General features: G+C 38.2%; 1 protein-coding gene across 1 annotated transcript in view; it reads right to left on the reverse strand.

Moving 5' to 3' along the window:
• Positions 1-324: 324 nt before the first annotated feature.
• Tps1 (Trehalose-6-phosphate synthase 1) overlaps positions 325-23,284 on the reverse strand; it is a 223,393-nt gene continuing 200,433 nt past the window's right edge. Inside the window, exon 15 of the mRNA XM_067153704.2 lies at positions 325-2,345. Coding sequence (XP_067009805.1) covers positions 2,082-2,345 — 264 coding nt within the window. The 3' untranslated portion in view covers positions 325-2,081. The remainder of the gene's footprint in view (positions 2,346-23,284) is intronic.

Here is a 23,284-nt window from a genome sequence, read left to right on the forward strand (position 1 = left end):
CAAGTTGTTAAAACCTGTTTGTGTAAGACAGAAAATCTAAGCTAGGAAATTACCAATACTCTACTATACTGGTTTGTCAGAACAGAAACCAAAGTTTCAATTAATTACTTCATACAACTTCGCTTTTAAGTTCATAAACAAAATCTTTAATCAGAAATAGGAAAGTTAAATCTGCTTCCTTTTTGAAACTTAGCTAAATCCATGTCATCCCAGAAATTTGGGCTCTCCATCTAAGAAACCATCTTAAAGCAACTATAAGATGATTTCTGTCTTAAATCACACAGTTAATTTTCAAACTATGATATGAGAAGCAAAATGCTCCGAAGTCAATGTACGAACACTTTATTATAACAGGCTGATTATTAACAATAAGAATCACATTATAGGAGACTAGATATAAGTTAGGTTTTCTTTATATCAAATGTTGCTTTTCTTTTCTTTTTTTTTTTAAATAGAGGAAGAAAGTGAATTCTCACATTAAAAATCTGCATACAGCAGTAGAATTTCCTATTCCCATAGGTATCACATATAGACCACAAAAAGTTATTTTCAGAGGCAAAACCTTGTAGACAATTTCAACAGAAAAATATGGTTAGAAGTCTTCAGTTTTTAAAGCTTTTTTAAAAGTCTGTTGCTCTTCTGATGTTAATGCACAAATACCAAAGAACTTATCCTGTACAATTTTATTTTACTCACAACAAACAATATTGTAGATTCATGTTACCAGTTTGTTACATTTATACACAACGAATGGTCCAAAAATAGAAGGAAAACATTTACCATTTGCTTGAACTGAGCCAAAATGTCTTCACAATTAGGACAAGATATGCATGTGAATTATATTATCCCCATTTTCAACCTACAGTTCACCACACTCTCATTTGTAAACATTATGCTGGACCTTCAAAGTCATTGATCGCATAATAGGAAACAACTTCTTCACTAAGTTTGCTGCTTATGGTATCAAATAGGATGATAAAAATAGCACTAGAAAGGTAATCAGTTATGTTCTAAAATCAAGTAACCACCATAAGCTAGTAGTATTCTGATTTTAGATGACAAGCTTTTCTTACAGTCTTGTAATGATATTGCAATAAATTATAGCTAGTAGTTTAAATGCCCTTAAAATAAAAAAATAACTAAGTACCTCTGGTACTGTTCAATATGTAACATTTAGAAAAATATATCAGTGAATGTATAAATACTGAATAACATAACTCTTACATTTTCTACTTAATATCATTATTTGTGCTTCAATAGTTAAATACAAATTAACTTTGAAAACCTCATTAATCTTCAAAACTCAGCCAACACAAAACAGACAAAATATATGTAACTTACTGAGTTGCAGCTAACTATAAAATACAAAGTAAATTCTGCACCACTGAATAGGAGCCCAATAACTTTAAATGCAAGCAAGTATTAAATAAAAAATAACAGACTATAGAAAAATAAGATTTACTCCAGTAAAATTAACATACCTTGTAAAGTAATAACAAAATAATAGGATATATAGATATCATTTCCAATAAAAGATAAACATATGAAACTCATTCTCAAAAGGCATGCACCAGATCATAAAAGCTCTTCCAAGAATGTTCTTGAAAAATAAAATTACAACAACAATTCATCAATGAACAAATACTGAAATTACATGTACACCATGCTATTTTGATTTAAAATCATTACTCTGACTACTTTCCTGCCATCCAATAGCACAATTAACTGTCTCAGATTCAAAACTAACAAGTCAAACACTTTGGAGACTGTGCATTATAGGATGTTACACAGATGTCCTCACAGCACAGGCTTTTATTCCTTAATCCACAGGTTGAACCTAAACAAACCTTCAAGAGAATCTCATTTGATGCTCTCCACTACACACTTTGTTAACATGAATTTCAAAGCAACATCTCTTGGGTAAAAATCAAGTGTTTACACATCTTGGCTACTGTTACCATACTGTACATTACCCATTTAAGTCATACTCGTAGTACATTCAAACACTCCGCTCATGATGAGCATCATTTAATCCGAGTCAACTGTGACTGAAGGAACTTGCCAAGAAAATTCAAATTCTCTTACTTTGGTGGTTCAGGAGTTGTAGGCTTAGGCATGTAAGACATTTCCATTTTGACACTTCCTCCATTTTTGCTACCTCTGGAGGGACGACGATACGCTGTTCCACCACCGGTCTCTTGACGAGGTTCACGCCGATTCATGTGACGTTCAACCCACTTCAACATAGTGAGAATAGAGTCTGTACTTGGCAGCCGACGTTCAGCAGCTGTCCTCACAATGTGCGACGATGTTACACGAAATGTGGCGGCCATACCTTTCAGTGCCTATAGAAGTACAATTATCACTTTTTAAAAACACACACAAAATATATACCCAAATAAAAACAAAAAAATTTCCAATATGATAATCTGAGACCAGATTTAACTGAAATAAAAGACGTTCTGAAACTGACCAACAAGACGACTCGGGCAATAATGTGTGTAAGTAAATTCTTTCTTGAATAAAATTACTGTGTCCACCTATTCAATACAATTATATTTTGTAGTGATTAAATTCTACATGAAATATAAACAGTAGTTAGGGACATGTTTCGCTCTAGTTTTGGGCATCTTCAGCCTAATACTAATCTTAGGGTCAAGTCTTAAATCTATTGACATTGGAACTTAATACTAAACTTAAATTAATATCAAAATAATAAATACAAGGGTCTTATGCTTATTACATATTTACATAGTTTACAATATGTACATTAACTAAATGCCAGAATTTGTGAACAAGGAATAATTATTTTCAATGCCTAGAAGACGTTTGAGACGTCTGGATGAAAGTTTATGCAAATGTGTACGTATTGGCTAGAGATTGATCACAGCGTGAATATGTACATTAACTAAATGCTAGAATTTGTGAACAAGGAAGCAATAAAGTATTTTAATTATACAATGACTAGAAAACGTTTGTGACGCCTGGATGAAAGTTTATGCAAATGTGTACGTATTGGCTAGAGATTGATCACAGCGTGAATTGGGGCTTCTCAAACTTTATGGATGAACATTAGGTTGAAGGTTTTTCAAAGGTGGTTATGGTAATAATCATAAGTATATTGTTGCAAAACTGGAACCGTGGTTAAATTTGATCATGTTGGATTTGAATATTCTTTTAGAAAGAAGCATGGTTGGTCAGTAATGTTTAATAGGCTAAAGCATGGATGTTGGAAACATATTGTTGGTATTGTTCATTGGAGCTCATCTGATTAAATTTTGAATTTTGTGCCATTCTTGTCGATTAACGTTCCCATTGGTGCATTGTTCAACCTTGGGAAGAATTATGAGATCTCTGTAACTGAATAGGAGAAAAAAGGAATTTAGAATGTGAATGTAGAGCCCAATTAATCATGACTGTAAAGTATAAGTGTTTGCCGCATGAAAGTGGACGAACTTGCTTACTTTGTGGAAGTTAGCTGGAACCGCCTGTTCCGGTTACGTCTGAACGACTAACCTTGCTACTCCTAGTGAAGTACTGATGCGGTAACGGAGGGCTGGAGCGTCGAGGGGGAGGCGGAGTGAGTTCCAATTTGTGCGTCTGTGTTGTTGCTTGAGAGGCGTTACTCGAATTGGATTGGAGCTTGGATGAGCTCCAATGAACAATACCAACAATATGTTTCCAACATCCATGCTTTAGCCTATTAAACATTACTGACCAACCATGCTTCTTTCTAAAGGAATATTCAAATCCAACACGATCGAATTTAACCATGGTTCAGGTTTTGCAACAATATACTTATGATTATTACCATAACCACCTTTGAAAAACCTTCAACCTAATGTTCATCCATAAAGTTTGCGAAGCCCCAATTCACACTGTGATCAATCTCTAGTCAAACAGTTGGAGATACTCCAATTCACGCTGTGATCAATCTCTAGCCAATACGTACATATTTGCATAAACTTTCATCTAGACGTCGCAAACGTTTTCTAGTCATTGTATAATTAAAATACTTATTGCTTCCTTGTTCACAAATTCTGGCATTTAGTTAATGTACATATTCACGCTGTGATCAATCTCTAGCCAATACGTACACATTTGCATAAACTTTCATCCAGACGTCTCAAACGTCTTCTAGGCATTGAAAATAATTATTCCTTGTTCACAAATTCTGGCATTTAGTTAATGTACATATTGTAAACTATGTAAATATGTAATAAGCATAAGACCATTGTATTTAGTATTTGAAATTAATTGAAGTTTAGTATTAAGTTCCAATGTCAATAGATTTAAGACTTGACCTTAAGATTAGGCTGAAGATGCCCAAAACTAGGGCGAAACATGTCCCTAACTAGTGTTTATATTTCATGTAGAATTTAATCACTACAAAATATAGTTGTATTGAATAGGTGGACACAGTAATTTTATTCAAGAAAGAATTTACTTATTGTATCTTCAATACAGAACAAAATGAGATTAGTTACTTGTAACAATAATGTGTGTTTCTTGATAACATAAATGGTCATTCTTACAAGAGGCAATGTCCTCAGTTTGCAGATGGAGCCTACGAATTATATGAGGCTAAGTAACTTTTTAATTACCCGGTATTCTTTTCAAACCATTATTTTAGAGAAGGCAAGTGGAAAAGGGACTTATTCACTCCCTTAACGCTTTTGCCTTCGATAATGAGGCAGGCTGCCATATCTTCCATGACCATCTTGCCAGCTGAGGTAGTTTGGTTACTCCTGGAAGTACCTTCAATGTTTAACCTTCCAGCAGGCGCGTGGTCAGCAATTTGGCCGCCTTTTGGAAAACATCACGAGATTGTGCCCTTCATGGACAACTAGCCAGGCGGGACCCCGGTTATTCTTTAATTACTCATCTTGAAGCGCTTTCGTACTTTTTCCAGTTGGTGCCGATCACCCGTTATTCAGTTGGTAAGTGGTGCGTGCCATTGTCGTTCAAGTTAGGCGGCCAGGTAGCCGCCACCCGCCCGGTTGTTTCCGCATTCTCTCATACCCGAATGAAACATGTTCGTAAATATATTTCGAGAGAGAGAGAGAGAGAGAGACAGAGAGACAGAGAGAGAGAGAGGAATGTCCTTTATGCATAAATGTTCAAAAACATTCAAATTTTGAACTGTTCTTAGCGTTCTGTTTGATTCCCTCCTGTATCCTATTGTTTTTTCAATAATAATGACGTAATTGTCTTATTATGCATTACAGGGCACGATACAATGATCCTGATTCTATTCTCCGAATTTTTTATGAATTTGAAGAAGAAACGAATGAAGTGGAAGATGTCTGGGACGATCCTAATGATATCGATTTCGAACCCGAAGTTATCGAAACTGATGGTCACAGCAGTGACTCCTGAAGTTGAAATGGACAGGGCTGATGATGTAAGCGAGAACGACCGTGATGACAGCACCCTACGTTTCTTCCTTGGGAACGATGGTGAGACATTACGGGCAAATAATTCCATGGAAAGGAGTACAAAAGCAAAGGCAAAGAACTTTATTAAAAAATTCCTGGTCCTAAAGGGCAAGCTCGCCCGTGTAAAACTGAACTAGAATATTTTCTCACCATTTCTATTTGTTTGTTTCATTGAAGAATTGTCTTTCGCTTTTTAAAACAAGCACAAATAACTGAATTTGGTACTTGCAGACAATATTTAGCCATTTAAAATGTTTTATGGGTATGTAAAGTTACTATGTCTCAGACAAGACTGAATTTTATGTTCAGGAATGTTATTTTCTATATAATGTTTAGTTCAAGAGTGCAATTAAAAGTGCTAGATTTCTTATTCTTTGAGAATGTTTGCTCATTTTCATTTTCTTCAGTTATTGAATGCTATATTGTGTTTCAGACGACTGAATTCTTTCTTCAATTTTATATTCATGCCAGGGGTTGTTATCAACTATTTTATATTAAAGTCTATTATGTGCCTTGTGGAAATGTATATGAAGTTATTAATTTCAGTTTCCGATTATTCACTGCACAAACATCGAGTACTGCTTTTGTGAAAAGAAAGGGTGGCCATTTAGCCGCTGTGCGCCCGCCTGAAAGATTCAGATATGCACGCCCGCTGGAAGGTTAAAAGTCTAGAATAGCTACGGAATGTGGCTGTCCTATCCTCATTTTTATTGCTGCCTGTATAGTTTTCTTTTGTTTACTTTAGGTCTTAGAATTACCAACAATATTAATTCCCTTAGATTGTATGCCTTTCAGTTCACTATGGCTTGAGGGAGTGAATATGACCACATTCCAAGTCTACCTGAAAATGTTTTAGATAGTGGATCAAAAGTAGGCAAAAGTAACAAACAAGAGAATGTGTGAGATGATGATGATGATAATAAAAATAATAATAATAACAACTGTATCAACAAGAGAACACAAGTCAATCGTTATTGGAAATAAATTAAAGCACTGTACCTAAGAAAAAAATACTCACAAAAAAAGAGGCAATCTAGTTTTATGGTATCACACATAGAAAGAAAGAAAGAAAGAAATCCTATAGAATATAGATAATATTACAGATAACCTAAATGGAACAACTCTCAAGATTTCAAACCTGGAACATCACTACTAACATGTTTAGTAGTCTACAAGGTAAAAATAAAAAAAATAATAACATTTAAGTTAAATAACACACCAAGACAATAATAAATTGAAATTTTACAATAAATCTTGCAATCTCTTTCTAAAATTATCATCAAAGTCGTCTCCTGCGTAGCACTTCATAAAAATTATCCATGCAGTGAAACTCTGATAACTTAATACATTGTTAAGAAGTTTATTACTGCATTTGAAAGTTACTTTCCGGCATTCTTTAACAAATTCAAATATGAACTGACAATAACTACATACATTTACATAATTACAAAATAATATTTCAAGTATAATTTTTTTTAATGCTTCACTCCAACTTGAAAGTCTAAGGTGTGAGATAAAAGACTATGTCCAGTGGAGCGTTATCCGGAAACGTGCCCATAACACTGGCAGCATTTCCTCGCTGGATAGCAATTCCTATCCGCTGCCTCAGGAATTCTGTTGAAGAGGATAAAATTTAGACGATTGCTGATAGTTGTTTGCAAATGTCTGAAATCAGACTTTTAGCCTCTTGACCACGTCCCCATCATTTCGACTGCGAATACCATGAAGATGTAGTTGTCCATTACTGCTCTGTATTTCGCCCTTTTATTGTGCATGGCCAATTCCGCAGCAGAACCAGCAGCCTTGCAAGTGTGAGGCAAATGAGATGGTAGTAAAGTATCAACACACATGGCATCCAACAGGAGAGCTCTGCCTTTGTTCCATGGGACTAAAATCAGACCATCAGGGCGTTTTCTGTCTGTGCGACTAATTTCACTCTGTTCTAGGACAGAAGGGACATTGATAGATGTAAAAGCTCATTTGATAATGTCATTAATTGAACAGTGTCTTGAAAATCAACCAGCACTCTTTTAGGGCAACTTAAAGCATGGTGGCCATAAACGTCAACTTCCGCTCCACATGTGCACTTATGTGACTGGTATATTTTGCAACCAAGACACAAGACGATTGTGATTTTAAACGACATGTTATCCACAAGTGTGCCACACTGGGTGACGGAAAAGCCTTAACCCTTTGGGGTCCAATGTCGAACTCAGTCCAAAATCATTAATTTTCCGTTTCGGTCTTAAGTCGGACCTAGTCCGACACAACTTTAAGGTTATATATATTTCGTATGCTGGAGCAGAAATGGCGCAGAGCTTTAAGCAGTATACAGCCTTGGAATTTCTCTCATGGCTACTGCTGTCTGCTGTTCATTCCTTTAAGCTGAATTGTGTTTTCTTTGAAGATAATTCCTCACTGTCACTGCTGTGTTTACTTTCGTTATCAACACGGTGTCTACCAACCGCAGCATGGAGTCTAATGATATTTACGAACAGTTATGTGACAGTGGCGATATTGATGATGATTTGTTGACAGATTCTGATGGTGACATTAGTATTCCCGAATCTGAGAATGATATTTTGAGTGAGGAGGAGGAAATTCAGGTGGAAGATAGTGGCGAAAGCAGTGAGGTAGGGGGGTGACGAATGGAAAGTTTATGAAGGTGACCGTGTTTTTTCCAAGTATTCTCACAACAGTGCTATGGGATACATGCCTCCTACTACAGGAAAGAAGCCGGTAACTCATTTGAATTTCTTTTTGTTGCTGTTCCCGGTTTCACAGTTCTCCAAAATATGTAAGGAAACTAACAGGTATGTAAGAGAAGTATTACCAAACGTATACCGTTGCAGCAACATTTCATATGGTGGGACTGGGTCGAGTTTACCATCGCCCTAATTATGGCATTTCTTGGTGTTGTTCTGAATATGGCACGTACAAAAAGAAAACTCTAAAAGAACATTTTTCAGACTCGTGGCTCTATTTATCGACCTTCTGTAAGGACATTTTTTCTCGGAAACGATTTCTTCAGGTATTCTGGGGCTTTCATGTTTCACCCTCTCCTCAAGTGCATCAACGATGGTTACAAGAACGAGTAAAGTTAGAAGTGTCTTAGAATGTGTAGGAAAAGTCATTATTGGAATTTTATAGGCCAAGTAAGTATATGTCAGTTGACGAATCTACTGTAAGCTTCAAGGGGTGTGTCCTTTTCAAAATGTATAACCCACAAAAACCAACAAAGTGGGGGATTAGGATATACTGTATGTTAATGCTGATGCATTGAATGGGTACGTTTTGTCCATAATTCCTTACTTTGGCTCGTTTACTATGCTAAATTTACTTTTCCCTGGTTTGACATTTGGCAGTAGAATAGTTTTACAGGTGGTGACAGATTTACTGATCTATTTTATACTAGTATGGGACTGGCAAGAGAACTGTTGAAAAGGAAAATTCACCTAACTGGGACTGTGCTATTGAATCAGAAGGGACTACCACCTCAGCTGAAAGGAGACTAAATCAGAAGAAGCATGAAATCCATGCTCTGTGGAAGGAAGAAAAGTTCATGGTATTTTCGTGGAAAGACAAGTGCACTGTGTCAATTCTTAGTACATGGTACAACCCAGCAATGGTGGAGGTAGTCAGACACAACCAGAATGGGCAAGGAGAAGAAAGAATTTTGAAGCCTGTTGCCATTGGAGATTACACAGGCAAAATGGGAGGGGTCGATTGTGCTGATCACTACTGCTCATCTTACGGTTTTGTAGTGAAAAGCCTGAAGTGGTGGAGGAAATTGTACTTCTGCGTGTTGGAGGTAGCTTTGTGAACAGTTTTCACCAATATAACTTGCAACAAAAGGCAGAAAATCAGCCCGAGGTGAATCACGACTTTCAGGGACTAAAATATTATGGGGCTTGTTGGGGGACATTAGGAACAAAAAATGCCCGTAAGCGTGGCCGACGGAGTGACTGAACGGGAAGCTACACAACATAGATACTCGTGAGGAAAAAAAAAAAACAAGAACTGTACTGCATGTTAGGACAGGAAAGTGAAAGGAGGCAGAAAGGAGACTTTTTTGTGAGACCTGTCCAGGGAACCCAGGACTACACGGAAGTACCATACTTTGAAAATATAGCGCTGATAATGTGGTTAACTTGACTGATAATAAATTTGCAGTTCGTATTATTAATGTAAAAATTCAGCTTTTTACTTATGTGCCATTTCATTGCCCTGATTACCAAAATACGGAATTTAAAAGTCATCGTTTGCCATGAATAAAGTAATCAAGTTCATAGGTTAAACGGCAGGAAAATACAAGTCAAACGATACGAGCAATTGGAATCATAGTGACAGTGACCGAAATAAAACATACCATTGGAAATTGTTGGAGTCAACAGAGAGAACAATTGAAAACTGATTTGAAATAAGCAACCTGGAAGATCGGAAAAGCAATTCTGTTGAAAATTAACATATATCCAAGCCAAAATATAAATTTTGCTGGTAAAATCCGATGATATTATGCGAAGTTATTGCCGTACACATCGTATTTACGAAGTTCGAAACGAAATACGAAGAAGATATAAAAAGATGGTTCATGTTTGTGGGTTACTGTAGTCGCGTCCTAGTTCGTGAACCACGGGCAACGGCTGAGTGGCCTAGTAAGTGGTCCTGAGAGTCAGGATACCAGTTGCTATGGAATGGGAGTGGGCATCTCGGACATATTCTGAGTCGTGGCCCTCCTTGTGCTCAGGCGGCTAGGACTATACAATTCACCGGTGGTCCATAACCCGTTAGAGGAGAGATCCTCACTTGGACTATGTGCAAATAGGGCAGCATCCTGCTTCATGAATTTACCGAACTCAGAACACTTTCGCAAGCCTCGGACCTGTGGGAATAATGGAGTCCCACTCCCATTTGACAGACGAGGGACTCCTTGGAAACAACTTGGCGAACGAAATGGAATTCGATGGGGAGCTATCAATATTAATGGGGCTTATGGAAGAAAAAAGGTAGAACTGGCTGAGTCAGCAAAGAGGATGCATCTGGATGTGCTAGGAGTAAGTGATATTCGGGTAAGGGGAGATAATGAGGAAGAGATAGGAGATTATAAAGTGTACTTGACGGGTGTTAGAAAGGGAAGGGCAGAGTCTGGGGTAGGGCTCTTTATCAGGAATACCACTCCATGTAACATAGTTTCTGTTAGGCATGTAAAAGAGCGAATGATGTGGGTAGATTTGTCAGTGGGAGGAATTAGGACAAGAATTGTGTCCGTGTATTCACCATGTGAGGGTGCAGATGAGGATGAAGTTGACAAGTTTTATGAAGCATTGAGTGACATCGTGGTCAGGGTCAACAGCAAGGATAGAATAGTGCTAATGGGCGATTTCAATGCGAGAGTTGGGAATAGAACTGAAGGATACGAAAGGGTGATTGGTAAATGTGGGGAAGATATGGAAGCTAATGAGAATGGGAAGCGTTTGCTGGACTTCTGTGCTAGTATGGGTTTAGCTGTTACGAATACATTCTTCAAGCATAAGGCTAATCACTGCTACACATGGGAGGCTAGGGGTACCAGATCCATAATAGACTATATCTTAACAGACTTTGAATTCAGGAAATCTGTTAGGAATGTACGAGTTTTCCGGGGATTTTTCGATTATAAAGACCACTATCTGATCTGTAGTGAACTAAGTATCTCTAGGCCTAGCGTAGAGAAAGTGAAATCTGTCTGCAAACGAATAAGGGTATAAAGTCTCCAGGACGAGGAAATTAGACAGAAGTACATGGATATGATTAGTGAGAAGTTTCGAACAGTAGACAGTAAGCAGGTTCAGGATATAGAAAGTGAATGGGTGGCATACAGGGATGCTGTAATAGAAACAGCAAGGGAATGCCTAGGAACAACTGTGTGTAAAGATAGGAAAAGGCGAACATCTTGGTGGAATGATGAAGTGAGAGCAGCCTGTAAACGTAAAAAGAAGGCTTATCAGAAATGGCTCCAAACAAGGGCCAAGGCAGACAGGGATTGGTACGTAGATGAAAGAAACAGAGCGAAACAAATAGTTGTTGAATCCAAAAAGTCATGGGAAGATTTTGGTAATAACCTGGAAAGGCTAGGTCAAGCAGCAGGGAAACCTTTCTGGACAGTAATAAAGAATCTTAGGAAGGGAGGGAAAAAGGAAATGAACAGTGTTTTGAGTAATTCAGGTGAACTCATAATAGATCCCAGGGAGGTGGAGGGAATATTTTGAACATCTTCTCAAAGTAAAAGGAAATCATCATGGTGGTGTTGCAAACAGCCAAGTTCATGGGGAGGAGGAAAAGGATGTTGGTGAAATTATGCTTGAGGAAGTGGAAAGGATAGTAAATAAACTCCATTGTCATAAGGCAGCAGGAATAGATGAAATTAGACCTGAATGGTGAAGTACAGTGGGAAGGCAGGGATGAATGGCTTCATAGAGTAGTAAAATTAGCGTGGAGTGTTGGTAAGGTACCTTCAGATTGGACAAAAACAGTAATTGCACCTATCTATAAGCAAGGGAACAGGAAGGATTGCAACAACTGTAGAGGTATCTCATTGATTAGTATACCAGGCAAAGTATTCACTGGCATCCTGGAAGGGAGGGTGCGATCAGTCGTTGAGAGGAAGTTGGATGAAAACCAGTGTGGTTTCAGACCACAGAGAGGCTGTCAGGATCAGATTTTCAGTATGCGCCAGATAATTGAAAAATGCTACGAGAGGAATAGGCAGTTGTGTTTATGTTTCGTAGATCTAGAGAAAGCATATGACAGGGTACCGAGGGAAAAGATGTTTGCCATACTGGGGGACTATGGAATTAAAGGTAGATTATTAAAATCAAAGGCATTTATGTTGACAAATGGGCTTCAGTGAGAATTGATGGTAGAATGAGTTCTTGGTTCAGGGTACTTACAGGAGTTAGACAAGGCTGTAATCTTTCACCTTTGCTGTTTGTAGTTTACATGGATCATCTGCTGAAAGGTATAAAATGGCAGTGAGGGATTCAGTTAGGTGGAAATGTAGTAAGCAGTCTGGCCTATGCTGACGACTTGGTCTTAATGGCAGACTGTGCCGAAAGCCTGCAGTCTAATATCTTGGAACTTGAAAATAGGTGCAATGAGTATGGTGTGAAAATTAGCCTCTCGAAGACTAAATTGATGTCAGTAGGTAAGAAATTCAACAGAATCGAATGTCAGATTGGTGATACAAAGCTAGAACAGGTCGATAATTTCAAGTATTTAGGTTGTGTGTTCTCCCAGGATGGTAATATAGTAAGCGAGATTGAATCAAGGTGTAGTAAAGCTAATGCAGTGAGCTCGCAGTTGCGATCAGCAGTATTCTGTAAGAAGGAAGTCAGCTCCCAGACGAAACTATCTTTACATCGGTCTGTTTTCAGACCAACTTTGCTTTACGGGAGCGAAAGCTGGGTGGACTCAGGATATCTTATTCATAAGTTAGAAGTAACAGACATGAAAGTAGCGAGAATGATTGCTAGTACAAACAGGTGGGAACAATGACAGGAGGGTACGCGGAATGAGGATATAACGGCTAATTTAGGAATGAACTCGATGGATGAAGCTGTACGCATAAACTGGCTTCGGTGGTGGGGTCATGTGAGGTGAATGGAAGAGGATAGGTTACCTAGGAGAATAATGGACTCTGTTATGGAGTGTAAGAGAAGTAGAGGGAGACCAAGACGACGATGGTTAGACTCTGTTTCTAACGATTTAAAGATTAGAGGTATAGAACTAAATGATGCCACAACACTAGTTGCAAATCGAGGATTGTGGCGACGTTTAGTAAATTCTCAGAGGCTTGCAGACTGAATGCTGAAAGGCGTAACAGTCTATAATGATAATGTATGTAATGTATGTATGTATAAAAAGATAGGATTCACCTTGGCATTGCATCGAAGAAAAGTGGAGGTTTCGTTATGAAACATAATTAAAACCGCTAGCATTTAAAATAAACTACCATTGAATTAGACGATCATAAGTTACCACAGACATATTGATCTGTATATAGCATACATACTGACGTCACATTTGTCATTAGAAAGCAAAATAACAGTACAAGAAGGCTCTGCAACTAAGAGGAAGGTGCTATTAATATTATCTTTGAATGTGTTTTTCATGCATCCGTACGAGATCGACGTAATGGCTTGCTAAATCAAGCATGGGATTGACGACTGAATGGACTCCAGCTGACATCACCCGCAGAGACGAGCTCACTTACTGAGATTCCCAGATGACTGAGCTGTTGATCATGGGAAAACCTGCCTGCAGAGTGATGTAGCAGAAGAAACAACATCCCCGGCAGCAGACGGACACAGATTAAGACAAGTTTCACAATTTATTTTAAGATTATTTATGTATTTCTTTGTTGAAGATAGTTGTTGATTGATATTGTTCTGAAGAAATAGGTCATTATATCTTTGTGAAGTGTTTAATAACATCTAGTTTTGATGCGAGTGATTCAATAGTGATTTATTAAGGAAGGTTATAGGTAGTCTTTTGTAAGATTTAAGTACTTCCTAAGGTAGGGGAGTGAATATATGTCAGTGAAGTGTTACGTTAGCGATATTTCACTTGATTTTCATTAAACCATGTCAAAGATTGGAATTTTTGATGGAAATGAAGTTTAAGCCATATAGATTAAATGTGAAGATATATGGATAAGTGAGTTGCGTATTGCTATGCATATGATTAGTTGTTGATCCATAAAGTGTTATTTTAAGTAGTTATGAAAAGAATTGATATGTGCGTTACGTAGAATCGAGTGAGTAATATTGACATGTGATGCAGTATAAATATATGAAGAAAATATGAGAAAGGGAATATGAGATTATAGAATAATGTTGTACCAAGAGAAAGTAGTTATTGATTTATGATAAATATATACACATATGAGGAAGGATTTTCATATAAGATTAAATAATGGATGGTTGAGTAATGCAAATATGGGTCAAGGTTAGATTTTTTTTTTTTTGCTAGGGGCTTTACGTCGCACCGACACAGATAGGTCTTATGGCGACGATGGGATAGGAAAGGCCTAGGAGTTGGAAGGAAGCGGCCGTGGCCTTAATTAAGGTACAGCCCCGGCATTTGCCTGGTGTGAAAATGGGAAACCACGGAAAACCATTTTCAGGGCTGCCGATAGTGGGATTCGAACCTACTATCTCCCGGATGCAAGCTCACAGCCGCGCGCCTCTACACGCACGGCCAACTCGCCCGGTCAAGGTTAGATTGAATGGTAGTAATGATGTTTAAATATGGAATAATTGGCAACTTGGTAATAAACTTGTGAGTTAACAACAGATATTGGTTATCAAAAAATAATTCCAATAATAGGATATACGATCTTAGCGTCTTCTTTATGACAACCTATCACTAGTGAGGAATTAGAAATTTCATTCATGGTATTCCTTATCAACTTGCAGTTAAATGATGGAATTTATTTTATGAGGTGATAAGACATAATTACAACCTGACAACAAAGCTATTGAATCTATTTAAGGTAATTTCTTGTATTTTCAGGGAAGATATTTTGAATATAATTGTTTATGATTAGTTATATTTTTTTTTAATATATCATGGTAGGTAGCCAATGGAAGCTACATATTTGAAACTGATCTTATTCTGTGTATGTCTAACTTAACAATACTTAAAGGTGTATGATGAAAGATTAAAAATAAATATATATATATATATATTATACAATAATCGTTCTCAGTCCATTTAAAAATCAAATATTTTATTTTTTATTATGAGATATTTTTAAACATTTCGAACATTACATTGAAATAATTTAATTTTGACACAACAAGCTCTTCAATGTTCAGTTCTTTGCTAAGAAACCTAGGTCTAGAAGATGTGAGAAGCAATTTGTGTTAACAAAGTGTAATTTTATTTAAAGAAATCTAATCTACGAAGATTTATGAGAGATGAATTAGATATTTATTTATAAAATCAGAAGCTTAGAAGACTATGATAATTAAAATGAAGAAAACGATATTAGACCAGGGTTTCAAGAGAAATATTACTGTACATATTGATGAATATTTGAGCCTTTGATTTAATTTATCCATAGAATTCTATATTTTTGAATAAATAATAGCTATTAATATTTAATTCATTATTATCATTTACAGATTTTAATATTAGTACCGGTATATGAAATAATATGGTAATATAGCTGATAAGTACTTGCTGATTCTGTGGTCGATTTTAAGCTGAAACATCCGTAAAACTTGTCTGATGTGAATGGAAGCATTGTATTGAAAAACTCTCAATCGAATTCACGTAAAAATGTTTATATTTGATATAATCCCTGAGTTGTTCACCGACACTAGCTGTGGATTTTTTCTTGGACGCTGCAGGATTTGGACCCAGAAAGGTGCACTTATGTGAGTACTTCCTTCCCATATTTACCAAATGTCAAATTGGACCTGTGCAGGATTCAGGCGGAAAATCAATTGGACCCCAAAGGGTTAAGCCATGAGCCTGCTTCCTCTTCCTGAAGAGCAAGATGTCATGCTCAATCAATCTGTTTGGACAGGACAAAATCAAAGAATCGAAAATTTGATGAGTGTTTATCATATCCCAACTTCTGTGTGAATCCGGGGATGCTGGAGGGCTCAAGTTATTGGTCATGATATTCCAGTGATATCTTTCATCAGCCAGATGGCATATCTCGACATTATCACAGTAATCAGAGAACAGAATCTTGATAAAGGCAGATACTCCTCGAGTGGAAACAAGAAAAGCGAGAATGGAGAGATGGCTTTCCCTTATCTTTTCAGCGACTGGTGCTACTACATTTATCATTTGCAAACTTCATTGTTCCTGACATGATCATGAAGTGTCAAACCAGATGTCCATCGAAGCATCTTTATTTCCATCCCGCCGAATCGCTGTTCATCTCCTTAGTGGACCATACAGGGCAACTGGATGCACCACATATCAATAAACTTTAGATTTTAGCCAGCCTGGAATCATCTTCACATTGGAAACCAGCCACTGAGCAACACTTCAGACATACATTGTTCATGCGGTTTGATATTTCAGGATTGAGGTTTCCATCTGCAGTACTTGCTGAGCCAAATTATTTAAATGACATTGGCTTTGGAAGGTCAACGCCATTAATTTTAATCATATACAGTTTTCTTAATGTTGAGCCGCAGTCCAAATTTTGTGAGGCGGTTAATCTATGCCTGGATTTGCAGGTCAGTCTTATCCACAGAGGCCAAAAGAACATCATCAGCATAGAGCAAGGTCCAAGGTACAGATTTATGTATATCTCTCATAACAGTATTCATGACTAGTAAAGAGGAATGGTGAGAGTACATATTCCTTATGAACAGCAACAGAAACAGGAAAAAACTGGAGATAATCCAGCCACTGATTATACTTGGCTCTATGGGTTGTGGTAGAGTAGATTGACCCAATCAATCAGCTCTGGGACACCATGAAATGTGGGGGCCATGCCACATCGACAAGTAGCACACGATCAAATGCCTTTCCGAGGTTACAGAAAGCAAAGTGTAAGTGCCTCGATTTTTTCACGGTGCTTCTCAATGAGCAAGCGAGCAGCACAGATAGCATCTATTGTACCAAATTCTTTGACGAAACCACACTGGTTGATGTTGAAGTGGATAATTTGTCTGATTTTCTGATCAACAATATGCCCGAAAATCTTCAATTTGTGAGACAGGAGCGTACTGGGCGATAGTTGGAACATTCAGCTAGACCACACTTCTGCTTCCAAATTGGGACTGTTGTACTAGACATACACCTGGCTGGTATTCATCCCTCTTGAATTATCTTATTGAAGAAACATGTGAGCCACTGATGTGAGTACCAGTGCTTTCTGCAGGAATATCATCAGGTCCAGTTGCCTTTTCCTGGCTTCATCTTGCCACTTGCTTCAACAACAACTACAACTACTACATTATATATTAGCAGCAGGTAGACACCCAGGGAGTGGCGCCCCTGCCTATGCGAGTCCCAGAGCACACTGACCCAGTGTGTAGTATCTGGTAAGGGTCCCAGTACAGGGTTACAAGTGAAGACCTCAACGACATCAATGGTGCAGAGGGTGGAAGAGGCAGTCTTGTACTTGGGGATTAACACGAGTGCAACACACAAAGGGCACGACGGCTCCACATGTTAGTGGCGGTACCCCGACAGCGTCTGTTATCCATGTTAGCGGCGGCTGAATCACAGTTCACCAACACGTCTGGCAAGCGTGGCGTTTTATTGCCGAACACCTTCCATAAACTCCTATGACTTCGAATTTTCAAATGAAACTACCCCAGATGAGTAGAGTGAAAGACTAAGAATCTTACACTGATAATGTATCAGTCTGCCTCAAGGATTCTGGGGAAGGCAAAAATTCGAAAAGAACGGCTGAAAAAGTAAGAATAGCCACATACAACATAAGAACTATGAGACTAGCTGAAGACGTGGAAAGACTAGAACAAGAACAGCATGACATAAAATGGGATAATTGTGAGACTCTTCTTCAAGGAGAAAAAGCTGAGACCCTTCCATCAGGTCATGTCATCTTACGTAAAGTCCGGCTCCATGGCTAAATGGTTAATGTGCTGACCTTTGGTCATAGGGGTCCCGGGTTTGATTCCCGGCAGGGTCGGGGAATTTTAACCATCATTGGTTAATTTTGCTGGCATGGCGGCTGGGTGTATGTGTCGTCTTCATCATCATTTCATCCTCATCACGACGCGCAGATCGCCTAAGGGACTCAAATCAAAAGACCTGCACCTGGCGAGCCGAACTTGTCCTCGGACACTCCCGGCAATAAAAGCCATACGCCATTTCATTTTATCTTACGTAATAACGGGGATTCTTCTACATATGGGGTTGCTATTCTTGTCAATAAAAATATAAGGAACTCATACACAAGATGATTTGTGTATCTCTCAGAGTGATATATATAATCCTCAGATTGAATAGTAAATTCTCCATACAAATCATACACGTCTTTGCTCCAAGAGGAAGTGGAACAACTGTATGAGGATATCACCCAAGCAAAAAATTCAGAAAAGACAACTCTGTATCATAATTGGAGACTTCAATGTGAAAGTGGGTCAAAAGAAGATCGGAGACCCAAAAAACATCGGTACATATGGACTAGGCAATCAAAACGAAAGAGGTGAAAGACTGCTAGAATATCTCACAGCCAAAAATCTCTATTGCATGAATACTTTCTTTTAAAAACCCATCCAACGAAAATGGACATGGAAGAGCCCTGATGGACAAACCAAGAATGAGATAGATTTTATCCTGACCAACAAGAAGAAATATTGTACAGATGTTACTGTTCTAAACAGATTTGATACAGGAAGTGACCACAGGCTAGTTCGAGCGACTTCACATTTGACCTCAAACTTGAATGGTCCAAAATTACAAGGGGGCACACTTTTCCAAGAGTAGAGGACTTAGAAAAACATCAATCATCATTTCAACAAGCTCTTACCAAAATACTTAACCCAATAGAAGATTTTAAATACTTGGACGTGAATGAATTCAATGAGAAAATTACAGTCAGTAATCAAAATGCAGCAAAGAAGATACCATTGAAGAAAACTAATAAGAGGAGCCAACTTTCACTTAATACCATATAGCTCATTAAGGACATGGAGACAACGGACAGGGATACAGCAGCATATCAAAAACTTAACAAGATCATTTGCAAGGAAATAAGAAAAGGTCTAAGGAAATTTAATAACAACATGATCATGCAGACAATTGAAGAAAATAGAAACATGAAGATTTTAAAGAACAACATGTCTACAGGAAGACCACAAATAACAAAAATTAAGAACCAAAATGAAGAAATAGATCAGATAGACAAAACATTACTGAAGTTATTACAGATTTCTACTACAAGCTGTATACATCAACCATTAACAAACAACCCAGTGATGAACAACTAGTCCAGAATTATACACATGAAATAACACCGGAAGTAACCATGGCTGAGATTAAAAATGCACTTAAACAACTAAGGAAAAGAAAATCTTCTGGGGAGGATAAAATAACAAATGAAATGCAGAAATTAGGTGGAAGAGATCTGCTAGAAACTGTGAGAATACTTCTCAACAAGTGTATTCACTCTGGAAGAATACCAAAAAGTTGGAAAAATGCTGAAGTGATACTACTCTTCATGAAAGGTGATAAGAAAAATTTAGAGAACTATCATTCTGTGAGTTTGTTAACGCACCTTTACAAGCTCCTGACTAAAGTTGTAACCAACCGCCTCACAAGAGAACTGGATTGTTATCAACCTGTCGAGCAAGCAGGATTATGTAAAGGTTTCTCAACTGTTGAACACATCCAGACTATTAGTCGTCTTATTGAAAAAAAAAAAAAAAACCACTGAGTACAACATCAAGATTCATCTGGCCTTCATTGATTATAAAAAAGCTTTTGATTCGGTGGAGATTTGGGCAATCATGAAGGCACTTCAAACTGCCATGATAAACTCAAAAGTATATAAACCTCCTCGAAAACATTTATGATCAAGCAACAATGGTAGTCAGAGTGGATGAAAACTTCATCACCAATAAAATACCAGTTGGCAAAGGAGTTTGCCAAGGTGAAATTATCTCTCCAAAGCTGTTTACCCTTGCCTTGGAAGATGTATTCAAAACCCTTCATTGGGATAATAAAGGAATAAAAATTAACAGGTTATATTTGAATCACCTGCGTTTTGCCAATGACATTGTGCTCATAAGTGAAAATCTAGATGAGCTAGAAAACATGATCCAAGAATTAAAAACTGCCTCTGCTAAGATTGGTTTGGAAATGAATATTGGTAAAACGAAAATACTAAGCCCAGACAGTCAACCTCTTAACATGGGAAACGAATATATAGAAGCTGTTGATGAGTACATCATTCTTGGATACAAGATAAAACCTGGAAAAGACGACCAACGTGCAGAAATTCCTCGCAGAACAGGTACGAGTTGGATAGCATTCCGAAAACTAAGATTCATCCTGACCAACAAGGATGTTCTAATATTAACCTGAAGACCAAGGTTTATAATATGTGCGTGTTGCCAGTTACTATTTACGGTCTGGAAACTATGACTGACTAAGCCAAGTGCTCACAAGCTTCAGCGAACACAAGCCATGGAGCGACAGATGCTAGGGATCAGCCTTAGGGATAAGATCCGTTCAGAGGACATCAGAAAAAGAACGAATGTAACAGACACCCTGAAGAGAGTAGCAAGACTAAAATGGCAATGGGTAGGACACACAGCTCGACAAGACTACAACAGGTGGACCTCTAGGATTGTTCACTGGAGACCATGGAAACACAAGAGAGGCATTGGAAGACCCCAGAAGAGATGGCTCGATGACAAAGCTGTTGGCCGGAACACGCTGGCTCGAAGTGGCTCAAGACCGAAGACGATGGAAGCATATGGAAGAGGTCTACATCCAGCAGTGGATTGATATAGGCTAGAAAAGAGAGGAAGAATATTATATTTTAGACCATCAACATCAACTCCCTCCTAGAGGCAAGAAAATTAAAACATACACTAGATGTTTTAACCGAACACAACATCCTGATAACAGCTGTACAAGAGACCTGATTCCTCGATCAAGAAGTGATAGAATCGCAAGGTTATCGGATCTACAAAGGCAAGCCGGTGAAAGAGTCATGAAGAATGTGCCTCACTTGGGGACAAGGTTCATAGTCAGCAACAAAATGATGAACTCCATCATCTCCTTTTCATCTCCAAATGGAAGAATGTCCACTATAGCTTTTAAAACTCTCACCAAAGCATACACAGCTGTTAACTTCCATGCACCTACTAATGACACCAACAGGAAAGATATTGAAAATGTGGAAACCTTTTGGAGGGTACTCAAAGCGACAAAGACACGGATCCCAAAGCACCACATAACTATTTCAAGGGGGACTTTAACGCCCAGATTGGCAAAGAGAGAAAATTCAAGAACATAGCTGGAGATTACCCAGCCCACAAGAGGACCAACAGGAATGGAGAAAGGCTGATTGACCTGTGCAGAAATTACAACTTAGTCCTCAAATCTACAGCTTTCAAACACCATGACTGGCTCGAAGGAAAACCATGACTTGGAGATGCCCTAACCCAATGCTTGGGGAATTCCAATTGGACCACACAGCCATCAGTAGAAGCAACAGCAAAGAAGTGCTGAATGTCAAAGTATTGAGAAGTGCAAACATTGATTCAGACCACTATCTTTCTTTGATCAAAACCAATTTCATCCCTCTTAAAAGAAGCAGAGAAAACCACTGCATCAAGTCGCGAATTCCAAGGTTCAATCCAGCCAAGCTGGCTAAAAAAAAGACAAAAATGATTGGCCCCAACTACAGAAGGCATTAATAGATGCAGCGACAACCACCATCCCGGTGATCAGAAAGAACAAACATCCATGGTGGACAACTATTTGTGACAAAGCAATAGAAGAGAGAAAGCAAGCATGGCTAAAATGGAACCGTAACAAAAGTCTGGATAACCATAAAAACTTCTTAGAAGTTAGGAAAACTGCTACTAAAATTATCAGGAACACCAAGAGGCAGTACAATAAAGATATCATTGAACAAGCAGAGAGGGATTTTCAAAGAAACACTAGAGACTTCTACCAAACTTTTAAATCTCAAATAACACCCTACTCAGCCCCTACACTTCCCTTCGGAGAGCTGACGGAAAGCTAAAAATGAACAATGAAGAGTACACCACAGTTCTAGCAGAGTATTTCAACAACCTTCTAAATTCAAAGGAATCCAAGGAGAAACTGCATTTCAAACCTCAGAATGTTACTAAGTCGGACTCTCTCCCACCAACAAAGGGAGAGATCCAGAAAGCCATTTCAGAATTGAAATGTAACAAAAGCAGCGGGTGAGGATGGAATCATAGCAGAGCTCTGGAAATACGCTGATGAGGAGTCAATCCGATGTATATGTGAAATCATATCTAATATCTGGGTGACAGAAGCATTACCTAGCGACTGGACCTCAGCTATCATCCACCTGTTACACAAAAAAGGCGACAAATCAGATCTCGACAACTACAGAGGGTATCAGTGACGTATAAGATACTCTCCAAAGTATTACTCACAAGAGTAGAGGCTCAACTAGACTCCTGCATCGGAGAGTACCAGGCTGGGTTTCGCAAGTCAAGGTCATTAGCCAAACAAATCCTGAACCTCAAAACCATCATCACTTACAAAAACATAAGCGCCTCACCCTACGTGGCAACATTTGTTGACTTTCAGAAGGCCTACGATTCAGTAGATAGAGAGTCACTCTTCCAGGCACTTGCTGAACTGGGACTAGATAAGAAAACCTTGAATCTAGTGAAAGTAACTATCCCAGAGCTTTGAGATCAAAACAGGTGTTAGACAAGGGGATGGCCTATCTCCAATCCTCTTTAACTGCCTACTCGAAAAAGTCATTCATGAGTGGATGAAAATGATAAAGGATGACTCTGGATTGAGAATAGGCTACAAGAAAGACAAGTTAACAGTCAACTGTTTAGCCTTCGCAGACGACCTTACACTCCTGGCATCCCGTGTGGAGGAAGCTATCCATCAACTATCCTCTCTCGACCACAAAGCAGCTAAAGTAGGGCTGAAGATCGCCATCATCAAAACACAGTTTATCACGAACATTAAAGATGCACCCAAATCAATCCCACTGAGTGACAAAACAGTACAAAGGACTAACTCCTTCAAATACCTAGGAGAAGGGATAACACCAAACATGAATGAAGATCAGGCCATGAACAGCAGATGCATCAAATTGGAAAGCGCCTACCACC

The sequence above is a fragment of the Anabrus simplex genome, chromosome 9 (assembly GCF_040414725.1).
Source record: "Anabrus simplex isolate iqAnaSimp1 chromosome 9, ASM4041472v1, whole genome shotgun sequence".
NCBI lineage: Eukaryota > Metazoa > Arthropoda > Insecta > Orthoptera > Tettigoniidae > Anabrus > Anabrus simplex.